The sequence below is a fragment of the Eretmochelys imbricata genome, chromosome 10, assembly GCF_965152235.1.
Source record: "Eretmochelys imbricata isolate rEreImb1 chromosome 10, rEreImb1.hap1, whole genome shotgun sequence".
Classification (NCBI taxonomy): domain Eukaryota; kingdom Metazoa; phylum Chordata; order Testudines; family Cheloniidae; genus Eretmochelys; species Eretmochelys imbricata.
Genome location: NC_135581.1, coordinates 58,634,004 through 58,648,417, shown reverse-complemented (window position 1 = coordinate 58,648,417; position 14,414 = coordinate 58,634,004). Strand labels below are relative to the sequence as shown.

Below are 14,414 nucleotides of genomic sequence, written 5' to 3'. Positions count from 1 at the left end.
AGTGGGTTATAAGTCTTGTGTGTGTAGCCTTCCCTACACACACATGTTCATTTATCTAATCCTGAGAATTTTTCCATTTGCTTTCAAATCACTGTTTCTCTTCCTCTTTCCAAACGACTCCCCTTTTACTCTGCTGGAACCCCTTGTAATGATACCAGAATGTGGGCAAAGCTCATTAGTCTCCCTGCTGTTTACAAGACAGGATTTATGCTCAATGTAGTGAACACAGTGACACTTGATCACTAAATGGCTAGAACCACCATCAAGGCTTTAATCTGAGAAATTTTTCACCCAGACAGTGCAAATACCTATCAGCATGTAGAAGCATGAAGAGCCATATTAATTACAGCTAGCACATGTAGACCAATAACTAACCTTCTCTAAAGAGCACACCAATAAATACCCATTTGCGAAGGTTAATTTAATACAACCCTTGGCTGTTATCTGGTATAGGATATGTCGCCAATTCAATCCATTAAGTAATAACTGAACTCTCAGGGGGCCTAGTTGAAGTCAAATGTTGTTATTCCAGGTTCACTGCTTTTAGTCTCCCTAAAGACCATTTAGGCAAACAGATGGAAGAGCTGACTACAAAGGCTCTCAGTCACAGAGAGCCACTTTGTGAAAACAGGTAACTGATTTCCTGGTCAGAAGCCTTTATCAAGTACTCTGCGTGTGCGCGCCCACACTTGTATTTAGAGAGACAACCCAAAAAAGAAAAGCAATTTGTTCTTGCTCCATGTGTAACCAGAGGGAAAGTCAGGCTGCCATAAAAACAGCTTTCTTTCAAAATGAGTCGATTAAAAAAAGCAGTGAGAGATACAGAGACTATCATAGACTGAGCTAAAAAAAATATCAGGGACTAGATGGAGTTATGTCGATTTACACCAGCTGAGAATCTGGCCCCAAAAGCTCTATGCAACCTGGCCCACCTGGGTAGATGGGGGTGGGGGACGCTGAGCTGTTCCAGTTGCTGGATGTCTCTGCCTGTGGGGTTGGGGTATTTTTCATATTAAATATCAGGGCCTCACCTCCCCGCATCCCTTTAAAAAAAAAAGGAGGACCTTATTAAGCTCTTTGGAAGACCTGAATAGTGATGTCACAAGTGGGAATGACCTTAGCTGTAGGTCATCTTCTCCACACCCTGTCACTCCAAACAATTCTGATATTCATAGAAAAATAAAAAGGGGGGTAGCATTTCAGGGTACAGCCTCATGCGACCTCATTATTCAGATCTCCCATCAAAATCTGAACCTAATATCTCCAATAAACAGCAGCAGCAAAACTCCCAAACACGGAGTCCATCTTCATGCTACATCAAGAAGCAGCAAAGAGCAGAAAGCAAATGTAAGATTGCGTGTGTGTGTGTGTGTACACACAATATATAATACATTAAGTTCAGCCTTCTGAGCATTTGAGGAAGCAGCCCAATTCCAAAAGTGCATTGTATTGTCCAGGGCTCTCAGCCTGTTAATTTGTCTCCAGTGTTATGACTATCCCTGAGGTCTTCGATATTCATGCATCTCTGCAGGGGGAGTAATTTAGAGAACTCACCGCTTAGACTATTTAAAATATGCCATTTCTCTGTTCAAAGACAAGGGAAGCGCATGGCCTAATTGATGCAGTGAAGGATGGGGAAGTCAGGAGCTCTGGATTCGAGTCCTGACTCTAACACTGACTTGTATAACCTTGTGCTGGTCACCATGACCACCTTCAGGCCTGAGCTTCCCTATCTGTAAAAAAGACCTAACGCTCACCAGTCTCCCAGGAATGGTGGGAGGCTGAAGTAATTGATGTTTGTTAGAAGCTTTGAGATCCTTGGAGGGAAAGTGCTGAGTATTATTTATTGCACTAGAATGACTTTAGGTAAAAATGTCTTTACCAAAATAACAAATGGTTTTTAAATGATTATCAAAGGGCTCAGACCAGTAGGACCAGGTTAGTATAGTACAGACATGTTGCTCTGGAGACCTGGGCTGCTTGCCTAAAAAGTACAGGTGTGGAGTTAGGGCTTGCTCCAGTTCAGTGAAGTCAATGGAGAGCGTTCCATTGACTTCAATGGGCTTTGGATCAGACCCTTAGTAGAAGTGGCTGGGGAATTATGGTAAAGACAAGGAAAGACCAAGAAAGCCTCATGGGTGATGGAGAAGTCAGGGCTGAAATCTTATTAAGATCTGTCACAGACACAGTGTAATGGTAGCCTCAGCACCTCAGGCATCTAGGAAGAAAAACGGCTGGATCAGGTATTTTAAGTTTGCAAAAATTACAATTAAATAAAAACAATGTTAAACAAGTGAAGACTATTGTAGGTCTCTGATCAGGATGATCCTGGGTTCAGTTATTGGCTCCTACTTGGGCTTACCCCTCTGTACTCAAGTGGGAAGACTCGCTCACTTGCAGCGGCTTTGGATCAGCCCCTTTGTTAGCTTCAGGAGCTGTAAGTTCTTGTCAGAACTTTCAGGATGCCCCAGTACAGGAACTGCTAGAACCACACTTTCCAGCCTGAAAGAAGCGGTAACCGTTAAAGAAGGCTCTCCTTTTTCCTTGATCTGAACAGGTGAACAGCCCATTAAACTGTTCATTTCTACCCACTCCATTAAGTTAACCTATACAGATGGCTTAATGTTGATTAGTATTCAAAGCTATTAGGAGGAAATAGAGATTTCATATGATAAGGTAAATTGGTGCCTGGTGGAGATGTACAGTGACAAGTGCTGGGATCCAAGGAAGGCACTTCTAAAATGGGTCAGAAAGAGCAGGGATGACAAACTCTTGTTAGATTTCAGAATGCAAAATAAAATGGCTCTTTTCAGGTCCATGAGCCCTGATTCTCATTTACACCAAGCCCCATTACATCACTGTGGCAGCATAAAGGGGGCTTAAAGTGGCTGTAAATGTAACTTACTTCCATTTTAAGACCATTTTCACTGCCAGGGTGGAAAATGAGAAGTAGGTCCTATGTCTCGGGAAATGCCATAGTGATCTAGTTGAAGAGGCTTTGTAGGCTTTTCAACTGGTCAGCCTGCAGCTTTCATCCAAGTCATCTTACAGTTATAAAAGTACAAGTGCCTATAAACCAATGCAAAAAGCTTAAGAGAAAAATGGGTGATCTGGACTGTCTCACTGCGAGAAAAAAACCCTGGCATGTTTGAAACATGGTGGGGTGAGAATAATCAGTGGCATACCATAATTTTTAGCTATAAACTTCATAGGGAGGACAGGTTAGGCTGCAAAGATGAGGGGAGTAGCCCCATACATAAAGAATTCCATGAATTCTATTGAACGAAAATGTCTGGGTAGAGAGGACCCTGAGGTAGACTCAGCGGTGGATAAAAACCTGTGGTCATAAAGTACAAACACAATAGCAGGGGCATAGTTCTGACCTCTGGATCAGAACAATAATCGTGAAGTTAAATTTGAAAAAGAACAGGGAGGCAATAAAAGCTATTAGAATAATCACCACATATTACCCAACTGAATATTATGCTGTGAAAGAGAGTGTAAGAAAAATAATTCTCTATATTCTAACCCACACTTGACTTAGTCCTGTCACACAGGAGTTGGTTTAAGAAGTAATTGTAGCTGGACCATTGAGTAACAGTTACCACATAAATAATTTCAACATCATTGCAGGAGAGGATCACATGAAGAAGCACTACGCTCTGGGATACTAAAACTTCAAGAAGGGGATTTTTTTTTTTTTAAAGAAAAGGAAGGAAGTTAGAAACCTCCTGCTTGAAGTTAGGAAATTAAAATCCATAGAATCAGCATGGAGGCTTACGAATGTATACGAGTCACAGAAGATTTGCATTCCCAAGGCCAAAAAAAGGAAGCAAAGAGACAAGAAAATAAATGGGATGGTTAAGAAGAAAGATACAAGGGTTTATGCAGGCCAAAAAATATCCTTTATAAAAGCAAAAGCAAAAGAAATCCTGCCTAAGTGATGCTAATAGAAGAGAACATAAAATGTAGAGGCAGCAAGATATAAAATGGAAATTAAAAAACTGCTTTGAGATATTTGACGAAAAAATACCAAAGATGTAAAGGCAAATTAAAAATTCATAAAGTGTAGTCTTTTTTTTTTTAAGCAGCTTTGCGAGAGTCAGCGGGATCACAAGAGAACCTGGCTGTGAAGGGCAGAATAAAGGAGGCCGCAGACTAAGCTAAGACTGACATTTTCAGAACTGGCCCCTGATTTTGTGTGTCTCAAGTTGACCATATTATAATAAAATAATAATAATACCCATATCTGGAAGCACACAAAGCTAGGAGACTTTCTAGGCAGTCAGGGCCTAAATTAAAGAATGGGGACGTGGAGGAGGGGGGTCATAAGTCTTCACCACAGAAGAGAATGGGGAAATACCTGTCCTAGGGACTGCTCTTTACTTCTCTATTTAAACAGCATCCATTGAAGTGAGCTGTAGCTCACGAAAGCTTATGCTCAAATAAATTGGTTAGTCTCTAAGGTGCTACAAGTACTCCTTTTCTTTTTTTGCGAATACAGACTAACACGGCTGTTACTCTGAAACCTATCAGTCAAGGGTGCCACTGTTTCATATATGTTGTAAAGAGATTAATTCTGAGATCTTACAAGCAGCCCCGAATGCTAACCTACCTCAAATCTCACAACCTAATCAGGCTGAGGCCCGGCCAGTAATTGCATGAGAAACCTCCTCGGAAATCCCAGGGTGCTGCTAAAAGTGGAGTTGGTGATTTAGTATGTGGCATACTTCCCATTGAGCCAGTACTGAAACAATGCCCCAGCATGGTGCTGCTAGGGATGTCATATTTCAGATGAAATGAAGAATTGAGGTCCTGACCAAACACTGTCATTTAAAATCCTGTGGCATTTTCCACCCAGGGGTGGTAGGGTTGTTAGCCTTTGTATTATGGTCACATTTTAGTTTGGGTAATTACATTTCACCTTCCTAAAATCCTCTCCAAGTTCAACTGACACTAGTATTCTTCACTTCCTGTCTCAAACTGTTCAGCCTTGTGTTGCTCTGCATTGTTACGCAGCTAATGTGTTGCACCCCAGAAGTGGATTCACTTCAGTGACGGGTAAAGTATTTTACAGAGAGAGGTGTGTTTGGAGATCCTTTGTGTTGAAAGGCACCTTTTATTACCCACATCTGCAATTTTGGGATTGTTCAGTCATTGCCTGCTACTGGATGTCCAGAGAACAGCAAAGAGCGGTATTGACCCAGAGTGCTTTTTTTTTTTTTCATCTGAGGCTGGCAAACAGGTGGCAACCGTTTCATTCAGAGATGGACTTCACTACAATTCTCTATGCCCCTGCCACCTCCAGCGTGGATTACTGCAACTGAGTTACTCCACTATGGACTACGCCTGAAGACCACATGGAAACTGCAACTGGATTAAAATGTGGCTCAGTGCATACTTAGTGATATTGTGTATAGGGACTGCATTACACCTTTGCTCAATAGGTCACACTGGCTTCCACTTAGGTTCTGAGTGCAATTTAGAGTGTTGACTGTGACCTACTAATTGCTTTATGGAGTAAGTCCTGTGTATTCTAGAGACCACCTCTCTCCTTGTATTTTATTGTGAAAGTTGAGATCAGGTGGGGTGTGAGGGAATTTTCACTGGAGGGCCTTTCCCTCTGAAAATTACTCCTACTTCAGTCCAGCAACACCTGAATGCATTGATTTTCAGGTCATGTTGCAAAATCTAGTTCACCAGGCACCCTCTGGGCAGGGTTCGGAGTGCTACTGAAGGGGGAGGAATTCTGTTTTTGTTGTTGACTTTGTTTCATCTTTTATGTGGCGATTTGTACAGCATATTTAAGTAATGCATTGTTTGTGCACTAAAAATTTGATCACATTGTATTAATTTAAATAAATGTCACACTTATCTACACATAGTGTAGATCATTATTAAAAATAATAGAAAACACTGGCCAGGGGTGTTATAATTTTTGACAGATTCCAAAGCATGGAAGTTCTTGTGTTCTGGGTGAAACAAGCTGCTTATATACAATCAGAGCAGCCAGCCCTTCACTAATAATGAGTGTGCAAATAATGCAGGATTAGGTCCTTAAAAAGCAATCACTTTTTAGGCTACATCATTTTAAAATATTATATAAAATACAAATAATGTTTAAAAGTCTTTAAGTAGCCAATTTAGCCACTTATTTGTGTTTGTTCCTAGGTACCCACATCACTTGACTGAGGATGCCTCTCCAAAGGAGAAGGTGGAGGGAGATTTATATGCAAACAGCATGAAAGTGCTCAAGAGCTTTAATTTGCTGAAGAAATTGACTTTCTTTGATAATAAATAAAAATACTTTGTCTTTACATAGCCCCATGATAGTGGTACTTCTCTATAAATATACGATTTGGCTGTCACAATGCATCTCTTTAAGCCAGGTTGAATTTTGATGCATCCATGTTGATTTATAATAATGAATTAGTCACATTAGCCTATGCAATCGTTCATTTTCTTGAGCTGTGTATCTTTGTCTCTGCATCTGTGCTTTTAGTTTTGTTTGCTTCAGGGAGGAAGTGGTACTCTTATACTGGAAAAACTAAAACAAACCAATGAAAAACAGTCATTTTTAAAAAATGAGGTGATGAAAAATTAAATTGCAAAATGTCTTGTTTCAGTACTAGGAAAAATAGTTGAGAAAAATCATAAAAAACCAGTGATATTTTATGAACCATTTGGCTATACAAACAAACTGATATAGATTCTTCTACCACTGTGTCTCTGTAACCCGTTAAAGAGTTTTTTTAAAAGAATTATCCAAATGATGGGCAGAGAAGAATCAGTGATTATAATTTATTTAGACTTTAAAAAGGCTTTTGATCATAAAGTCCTTCGCAAGAAGCTATTAAGGAAAGTTAGTAACCACATGGTCAGAGATAAAGTCCTGTCATGGATTAAAAACTGGTTAAGAGATAAGAAGCTAAGAGTGGAAATAAATGGACAATTCTCACTTTGGAAAGAGGTTAATAGAAAGGTGCCCCAGGATCATTACTATGATTAGTGGCAATCAATATCTTTGTTCACTAGATCATTAACAGTGAGGTGCATCGGCTGCAGATGAAAAATATTCAAAGTAGTCAAGAGACTGGAAGGGATTGTGAGAAATTCCATCAGGATCTAACCTAACTGGGTAATTGGACAACAATACAACAGATGAAATTCATCATAGGTAAGTGCAAAGCAGTGTACATTGGAAGGAAGAATTTAAATTACTAGTACAAATTAATGGAATCTGAATTAGTTGTAACCTCTGGAGAATTAGCCATTACTGTGGACAGTTCATTGAAGACATCTCTTAATGTGCAGCACAAAGAAGTGAATAGAGGAAGATATATACAATGGAATTAATGTGTTCGCCTGGAATACTACATTCAGTTTATTGTAGATAACAACATGTATAGGATCTGATTAAGGAGTGGTGGGCAATTCTGCATTGTCAGGCAGATGGATTAGCTGACTAACTTAACAGGCCTTTTCAGGCTCCAACTTCTATGAGTCTAAGAACAGATAAAGATATTTATATCAAAATAATAGCATTTTCAATGATATTATCTATACTCAAGCTTCAAAGCATCAGGGGTCAGGAAGAAATTTCCCCTTTAGACCACAATATAGTTTTGCACAGTTCAGTGCACCTTTCTCTGAAACATCTAGACCTGGTCACAGTGGGAGACTGTTACATACCAGTTGGTCCACTGATCAGTTCCAGCATACTCCTAGTGCAGAGAGATTAGGCCTGTGGATCCACATGGCATCAAATCCAATAGCTACTTTGCCAGTCCATGCTGGCACAGAGGGCAGACTGGCAGAGATGTAGCCAAACCCCCACCCAGGCTGGCACACAGAAAAGGGTTCTATTTGTCCACTTCTCAGATCTCATCTCTGGTTGTCTTTCATCCAGGTACCCCCTAGTCCTGGAATCTTCCAGCTGAGCTGACCCACAAGGCCACTAACCCCTTCCCATTCAAATGCTTCCCTGGGAGCAACTTCTACCAATAAATCTACAAGAAATTAGCCAGCTAATAATGGCCTGTTACACGGATAGAATGATATTTTTTATATGAAACAAGACACGTCAACCCAAAAAGGATCTGCTACCACAAAGGATAAAAATAGCTAGGGAGAACTCCACTCACCTGATTATTTTCAAACCTTATGCTTCAGTTCAACACATTCTAAATAAATCATCTTCCCTGCCACCCCTAATCTGAGTTTTGGTCAAGAAATTACTCTGAGAATCTCCAGCAGGGAAGAAAACCTTCAGGAAAAGGGTCTAGGCAATGTCACAGAGTGGAGATGGGCAAGAGAATTTAGCAGCAACCAATAAAAACCCCAAACACTTACTTTTTTGGAAGCTCAAATGTTTCTGTTCAGTTCTTATTTCACCAGAAGTCGCTTACCCATCCCTATTACAAACTCTGTAATTTTACTGCTTTACTGTAGGGCTGGGCTTACAGTTTGGCTAAATTGTCTGAACTGTACCTGGTCTATATTTAGTTTATAGTTTAGGAGTGGAAGACGATCCCTGTTACAGGTTTAATATGGCCATCAGTCTATTCACCTAATCCTAATGTATAATTCTTTCTGAACAAAGAGCCATTAATAGAACTATATACTCACTCCTTTCCTAATAAAGCAACTTCATCCTGTTAGAGTCCTTTTATCAGAGGATCTCAAGAGACCTAATTTAGCAATTCTTACTCTTACTCAAGATCAAGCTAAAAATGCCATGCAAACAAGAATTAGAACTCAACATCAACTTGAGTATTATCATCCCCATTATACAGAGGTAAAGTGAAACACAGAGAGGGAGAAGCTTTTCACTCAAAGATATGCAAGCCAGTGGCAGAGCTGGGGAAAGAACCCAGGAGTCCTGGCTCTTTATTCCAGCTCACAGCACTTAACCACACCCTGTCCTTTCTTGTCAATGTGACTTATTAAAATCACTATGACAATGCTCTGCACATAGGGCTTCTATTTAACAGGATTTATTAATTTTATTTTTCAGGGTTTATTTTTAGCAATTTTTGAGTTCTGTGTAGATGTTCAAAAATCAGGTTTTGGGGATTCTCTCTTTAATACGGTAATGAAGATTTTTTATGGAGATACTTCCCAAAATTCTTGACTAAACAGGATCTACTTTAATTTTTATTATATGTATAAAAATGACTTACATGTTAGTTTAAGCTTTATCCTTGTTATTGAACCGTTGGTTTTAGCATTCAGTGCATTTGTTCCCTACTGACCTTTAACATAGCACTGTTTCAAATGGCACTACAGAAGAACCTCAGAGTTACATACACTTTCGGAATGGAGGTCGTTCATAACTCTGAAATGTTCGGAGCACTGAACAAAACATTCTGGTTATTTTAAAAGTTTACAATTCAACATTTTTAATACAGCTTTGAAACTTTATTATGCAGAAGAAAAATTCTGCTTTTAACCATTTTAATTTAAACAAAACAAGCAGAGAAACAGTTTCCTTACCCTGTCAAATCTTTCTTTTTTAAACTCCTTCCCCCCTTTTTAGTAGTTTACGTTTAATACGGTACTGTACTATATTTGCCCTTTTTTTTTTTTTGTCTCTGCTGCTTCCTGATTGCGTACTTTCGGTTCCAAATGAGGTGTATGGTTGATGGGTCAGTTCGTAATTCTGGTGTTCGTAATTCTGAGGTTCTATTTATGTTAAAGTGCAGTAAGGAACCTTTACTGCCCACCAACAGGGACTACACAGACCAATTAATGTGCAACACATTAGTACACTTTAGAAATCACATCCCCGTTACTGCTCCATGTAGATACAAGCCAGGGACCAGCAATAGTGCCCATATAATGACAAACTGTAATGGGAAAGGGGTGAAGTCAACATAAATTGAGTAACCATTTCTGATATTTTTCCAGTGTTTATTAGATAAACACCAACATTTTTTTTTTCAAATTGGGGGGTGTTTTATTGGTTAAAACCTAACATCAGAAGTCCTTTCTATAAAACAGGGTTGATTACACAACAGCAAGAGATCAAGAATTCCTGCAGAAAAAACCACCAGAGGTGGCCTGAGGGGAGGAAAACTCTGCAAGGGGAAATAGTTCCATTGGAATAATTCCATGTCTATTTTTAAACACTGGAGAGTTGCTCAGATATTATTGTGTTGGCGAAGCCATATAAATATCTAGATAGGAGAACAGATCAAATGATAAGGAGGTTCAGACTCTGGAGCCCACAGAGTCCTCACAGATACACACAGATCTCCATGGTTCCATGCTCAGAACGCCCAGACGGCATAGCTTCACTGCAGCTTCACTGCTGCGGCTTCCCTCAACATCTGATGCTCCTGGAACACCCCATTTTAGAGGAGTTCCCAGCATGGAGATGGCACAATTGGATTGATTGCTTGTTGCCAGGGAGAGGGTGTGTATCAGCCTGGCATTCCCTCCTGCCTGCCCCTTCCCTGCTCATGGATCCCTGGACTGACAGAGGTCTCCACAGGTTTGGAGCAGGGGGATGAGGAAGGCAGAAAAACAGAACTGCAGAATGACTTTGCTTCTATGCAAGAGGGGAAGACCCTCCTCTCTGGTGAGCCTGGGGGAATGATTCCTCCCCACATATTTATATGGGGCTCAGAAATGAAGAACAGGTTTAAAAAATAATAATTATATTGAAAATCTTAAGTGACTTGCACATAGCAGTTTCAGTTGGTGTCATCAGAAGGGGAGATATTTAACCCTTAACCTGTAAGCCTGTCTAAATGTGGACATTAATCTTGTTTAAGTTTGGACAGAATCTGGCTGTTTCTCTTCCAGCATTTTCCTATTATTTACATATTAAATTAGTCATTTTCTATAGTGCCTGATCTAGGGCGATATATTTCTACAACTAGTTTTTAAAAAGAAGACTACATTCCCTTCTGAGGATGGAATGCAGAGTAAACTACAGCATACATTAAAAGAAAACTGCACTTGTGCATCAGGAAACTGACAGTCATTGCAAATATTTTTTTTTCCTGATCAGTGAAGAAATGTACAGTGTGCATGTTCCAAAACATGGAGCAAAAGTATATGTGATAGAACGCAAACATTCTCTGCTCCTTCATTTCACTACATCTAGCATTTAATACTTTAAAGAAACAATTTTATGATATTTGATTGCTAACTAGTGGAAATACACCCAACTTTAAACACACAAACACAAGCAGTGTTTATTTTATGTATGATGACAGGTTTCAGAGTAGCAGCCGTGTTCATCTGCATCCGATGAAGTGAGCTGTAGCTCACGAAAGCTTATGCTCAAATAAATTTGTTAGTCTCTAAGGTGCCACAAGTACTCCTGTTCTTTTTATTTTATGTATGTCACTCAACGGTCCTTAACAGTGTGGTATTTTCCTAGGAAAATAATATATGTCCTACTATTTTAAAGATTTCTGGGTAAAAAAGTAATACTTTCTTTCAATGCACATTTTTTAAATCTATATTGATTCTGACTTAAGGCTCCCTGGAAATCTAATAGCTTTTAGACTTAACAAAATTTCCTCAGCATTTTTCAAATTTAGAATTTAAAACACAGCAGAAATGCAATCCTTAACTAGAAAAAACATTTTCAAGTAACTTTAATTTCTCTGCATTACCATGAGTACCTTTATTTTATGTAAAGAATTAACTCCGAAATGGTTAAGACTTTACATTCAGAGAGAACTGTAATAAGAAGTTCAAGAATTCTGAGCACTGCTTGTGTGTTTAAAAGTCTCAGCTAACAAGCAGGAGGCGAGAGGCTGCTGGAAATGCTCACAGATGCCTGATTTTACAAGTTTTTTGTAAAGTGCTTTAGTCTAGCATTATTTATTGTTTATGGAAGTTGTTTGTCACTTAAGACATGAAGTGACCCCTCCCCCAAATGAAAGAATCAAGTTTCAATCCATTATTTCATTTCTGATTGTTTTTCTTTGTAATAGGTGGGAAAGTGGATCCTGGATAAAAGTCCTGCCCAAGACAAGACTCTAAATTGAAGACTCCAATTATCTATAAATCACTTGTCTTTCCTGCAGAGAGAAAGAAAAGGGAGGGGGAGGAGAAAGAGATAGAGACAGACAGAAAAACAGAGACAGACGACATGCCAAATAAAATACTAAAGGTACCTTTTCTATATCAAACTTCTTTCTTCAAGGGCAATCACGAGTTACCTGATAATTCAGATTCTGGTGAAACATTTTTGTTGTTGCTTTAATACTGAAAAATGAACTCTCTTACTTCAACCATTAGGCTAAAATCTGTCAGAACTCTCACACTTCTGAGATTATGGCATTTGCATTCTAAATGATTAGAGTTTATATTCCTTGGTAATGTTTTCAAACAAAAAAGAGGCACATGGCCACTCACAAGTTTGCATTATACTTTAGAAAGATTTTTAAACCAACTTCCCAGTTGCATAAAGTTGAGAAATGTATACACAATTACTATACAAACTGACTTGGATAAGCACATCATTCAAAGAGTACTCATAATACCAGACACACATTTTATAATACAAGAACTAATAACTTTAAGCGGTAAATAAAATTCATGCAAAATATTTGCTCAATATCATTGTTCTTACAACGACACAGCAATCACCCTCGAACACCCATGTACTTTTTTTATTTTCATTTAAATTACCTTCTGGAAAATTATAAGCTAACAAATATACGCACTCTTAATTTGTATATCTCGTTTCTCATTAAAAAATTATGAAGCCTAAAGTAGTTGAGTTTCCCCTCAAACGTACTTCTAAAACATGGAATAACTAACAAATTAGAGAACAAATTCGTTTTGGCACTAGCTTAAAAAAAGAAAGACAAAAAGCTTTTAAAGTGATAATTGGAAAGAAAATATTACAATGGATTGGCCAACATGGGTTTCCTATCAGTGCTAAGACACCTGAAGGTGTATTTCCAGTAGATAAAAATGTTATCACCTTTTTCTAATGTTAATGTGTTTTCTTTTCCTATTAAGTTACTCAGTAATTAGGAATAAAATCTTAAACATTGGAATCTATTTATACAATGCATTTGATATTTCTCCAGCACAAATGAAAACATACTTCAGTTCAAGGTACTAAAGGTGTAAAGATTAAAAACATAAAAACAAAATTTAAAAATTGAACTTGCATTTACAAACAACTGGTCTAAAAGCCTGTTTTAGCCTCTGGAAACTGTTCAGTTCTATAATGTAATATAGAAATCCTGAGTATGTATCTACCGTGACCCAACTGGATAATTCTTAACCATGCCTTAATGAAAATATAATATGACACTATATGTCTTAAATGTTAAGATAATTTGCCCTCTAAACAATGTCATTTCAAGGGCATACTCAGATACTGAGGAAGTTAGTCAAGAGACCTGTTTCAAGGCTGTAACAACCTGGTAGGATTAAGAGCCCTCCAGGAATTGTAAAAAAGTCCCAGGGGTACATGGACCATTTCAATAAAGAAAACATTTTTATTTTCTGATTGAGAAGTAGAAGTATGTATAACCTCCTCTGATTTCCATCAGGAGCAACTGAAATGTATAAGGGAAGCACTGACTGCTACACTGAAAATAAAACTGATCAGTTTTGTGGAAAACAACATTTAAAGAAGCACAGAAATGGTTCAGCCAACCTCAGCAAATCTCATTTGCTTTTCTATTATCCTTTGGCTTTCCAGATGGTTACAGGGCTACAACAATCCGTTTCCTTTATTAGTGTTTCAAGGCAGTTTTTTTATCTCTGCACTGAAGTCGGTTAGGGCAGATTGGAACCGATGTTAAGCAAAATCCCTCTTCTGGAGGGAAAGCTGTGAGCTCCCTGCCAGAATAAATGAACACAACTTACCTTGGTGTATTTGATTTCAAGGTTGAGAGTGGGAGAAGGCAGCAGATGCAGAGATGCCATCAGAGCTGCAGGGTCTGCCTTCACCTCTCCTGGCATCTCAATTTTACTGGAAGTCATAGTCTTTGGGGATTTTATAGTACAAACGTTCCCCCTTATCTGACCTGGGCTCCCCCCCCCCTTTTTTTTTCTTTTTTTCCTCCCCCCACCCCCCCTTGCACAGATCAGTGCTGAAGCTTTTGCTCTCGTCCTCTGTATATAGGCAGGTGTCAAGCCGGGTCTCTTCTTATTGGCCATGAGGGCAGAGGCAGGGGGGCAGGTCCATCCTACCTAGGCTGAGAGAATTAAAATGCTCTCTCTTTCCATCAGCCTGAGCGCTCAGCCTCAGCCCAGTCTGGCAGAGAGTGCAGGAGACCAGCCCGCAACAGGTCTCTTCTCTCGGCCCAGGCTGGAGCCCGAGCGGGCTCCGCCCTGGCTCTCACCCATCCGCCGGGTAGCCAGCAGCTGGGCCCCCACGTGAAGCGCGCTCTGGTGCCGGGGCTGCGGAGGCAATTCCCGAGGATTTC

At 39.3% G+C, this 14,414-nt stretch overlaps 1 protein-coding gene across 2 annotated transcripts in view; it reads right to left on the bottom strand.

Annotated features, from left to right (window-relative positions):
* ALDH1A2 (aldehyde dehydrogenase 1 family member A2) overlaps positions 1 to 13,968 on the bottom strand; it is a 65,124-nt gene extending 51,156 nt beyond the window's left edge. For both annotated transcript variants that reach the window (XM_077828029.1, XM_077828030.1), the window contains exon 1: positions 13,852 to 13,968. In XM_077828029.1, coding sequence (XP_077684155.1) covers positions 13,852 to 13,968 — 117 coding nt within the window. The remainder of the gene's footprint in view (positions 1 to 13,851) is intronic.
* Positions 13,969 to 14,414: the final 446 nt, after the last annotated feature.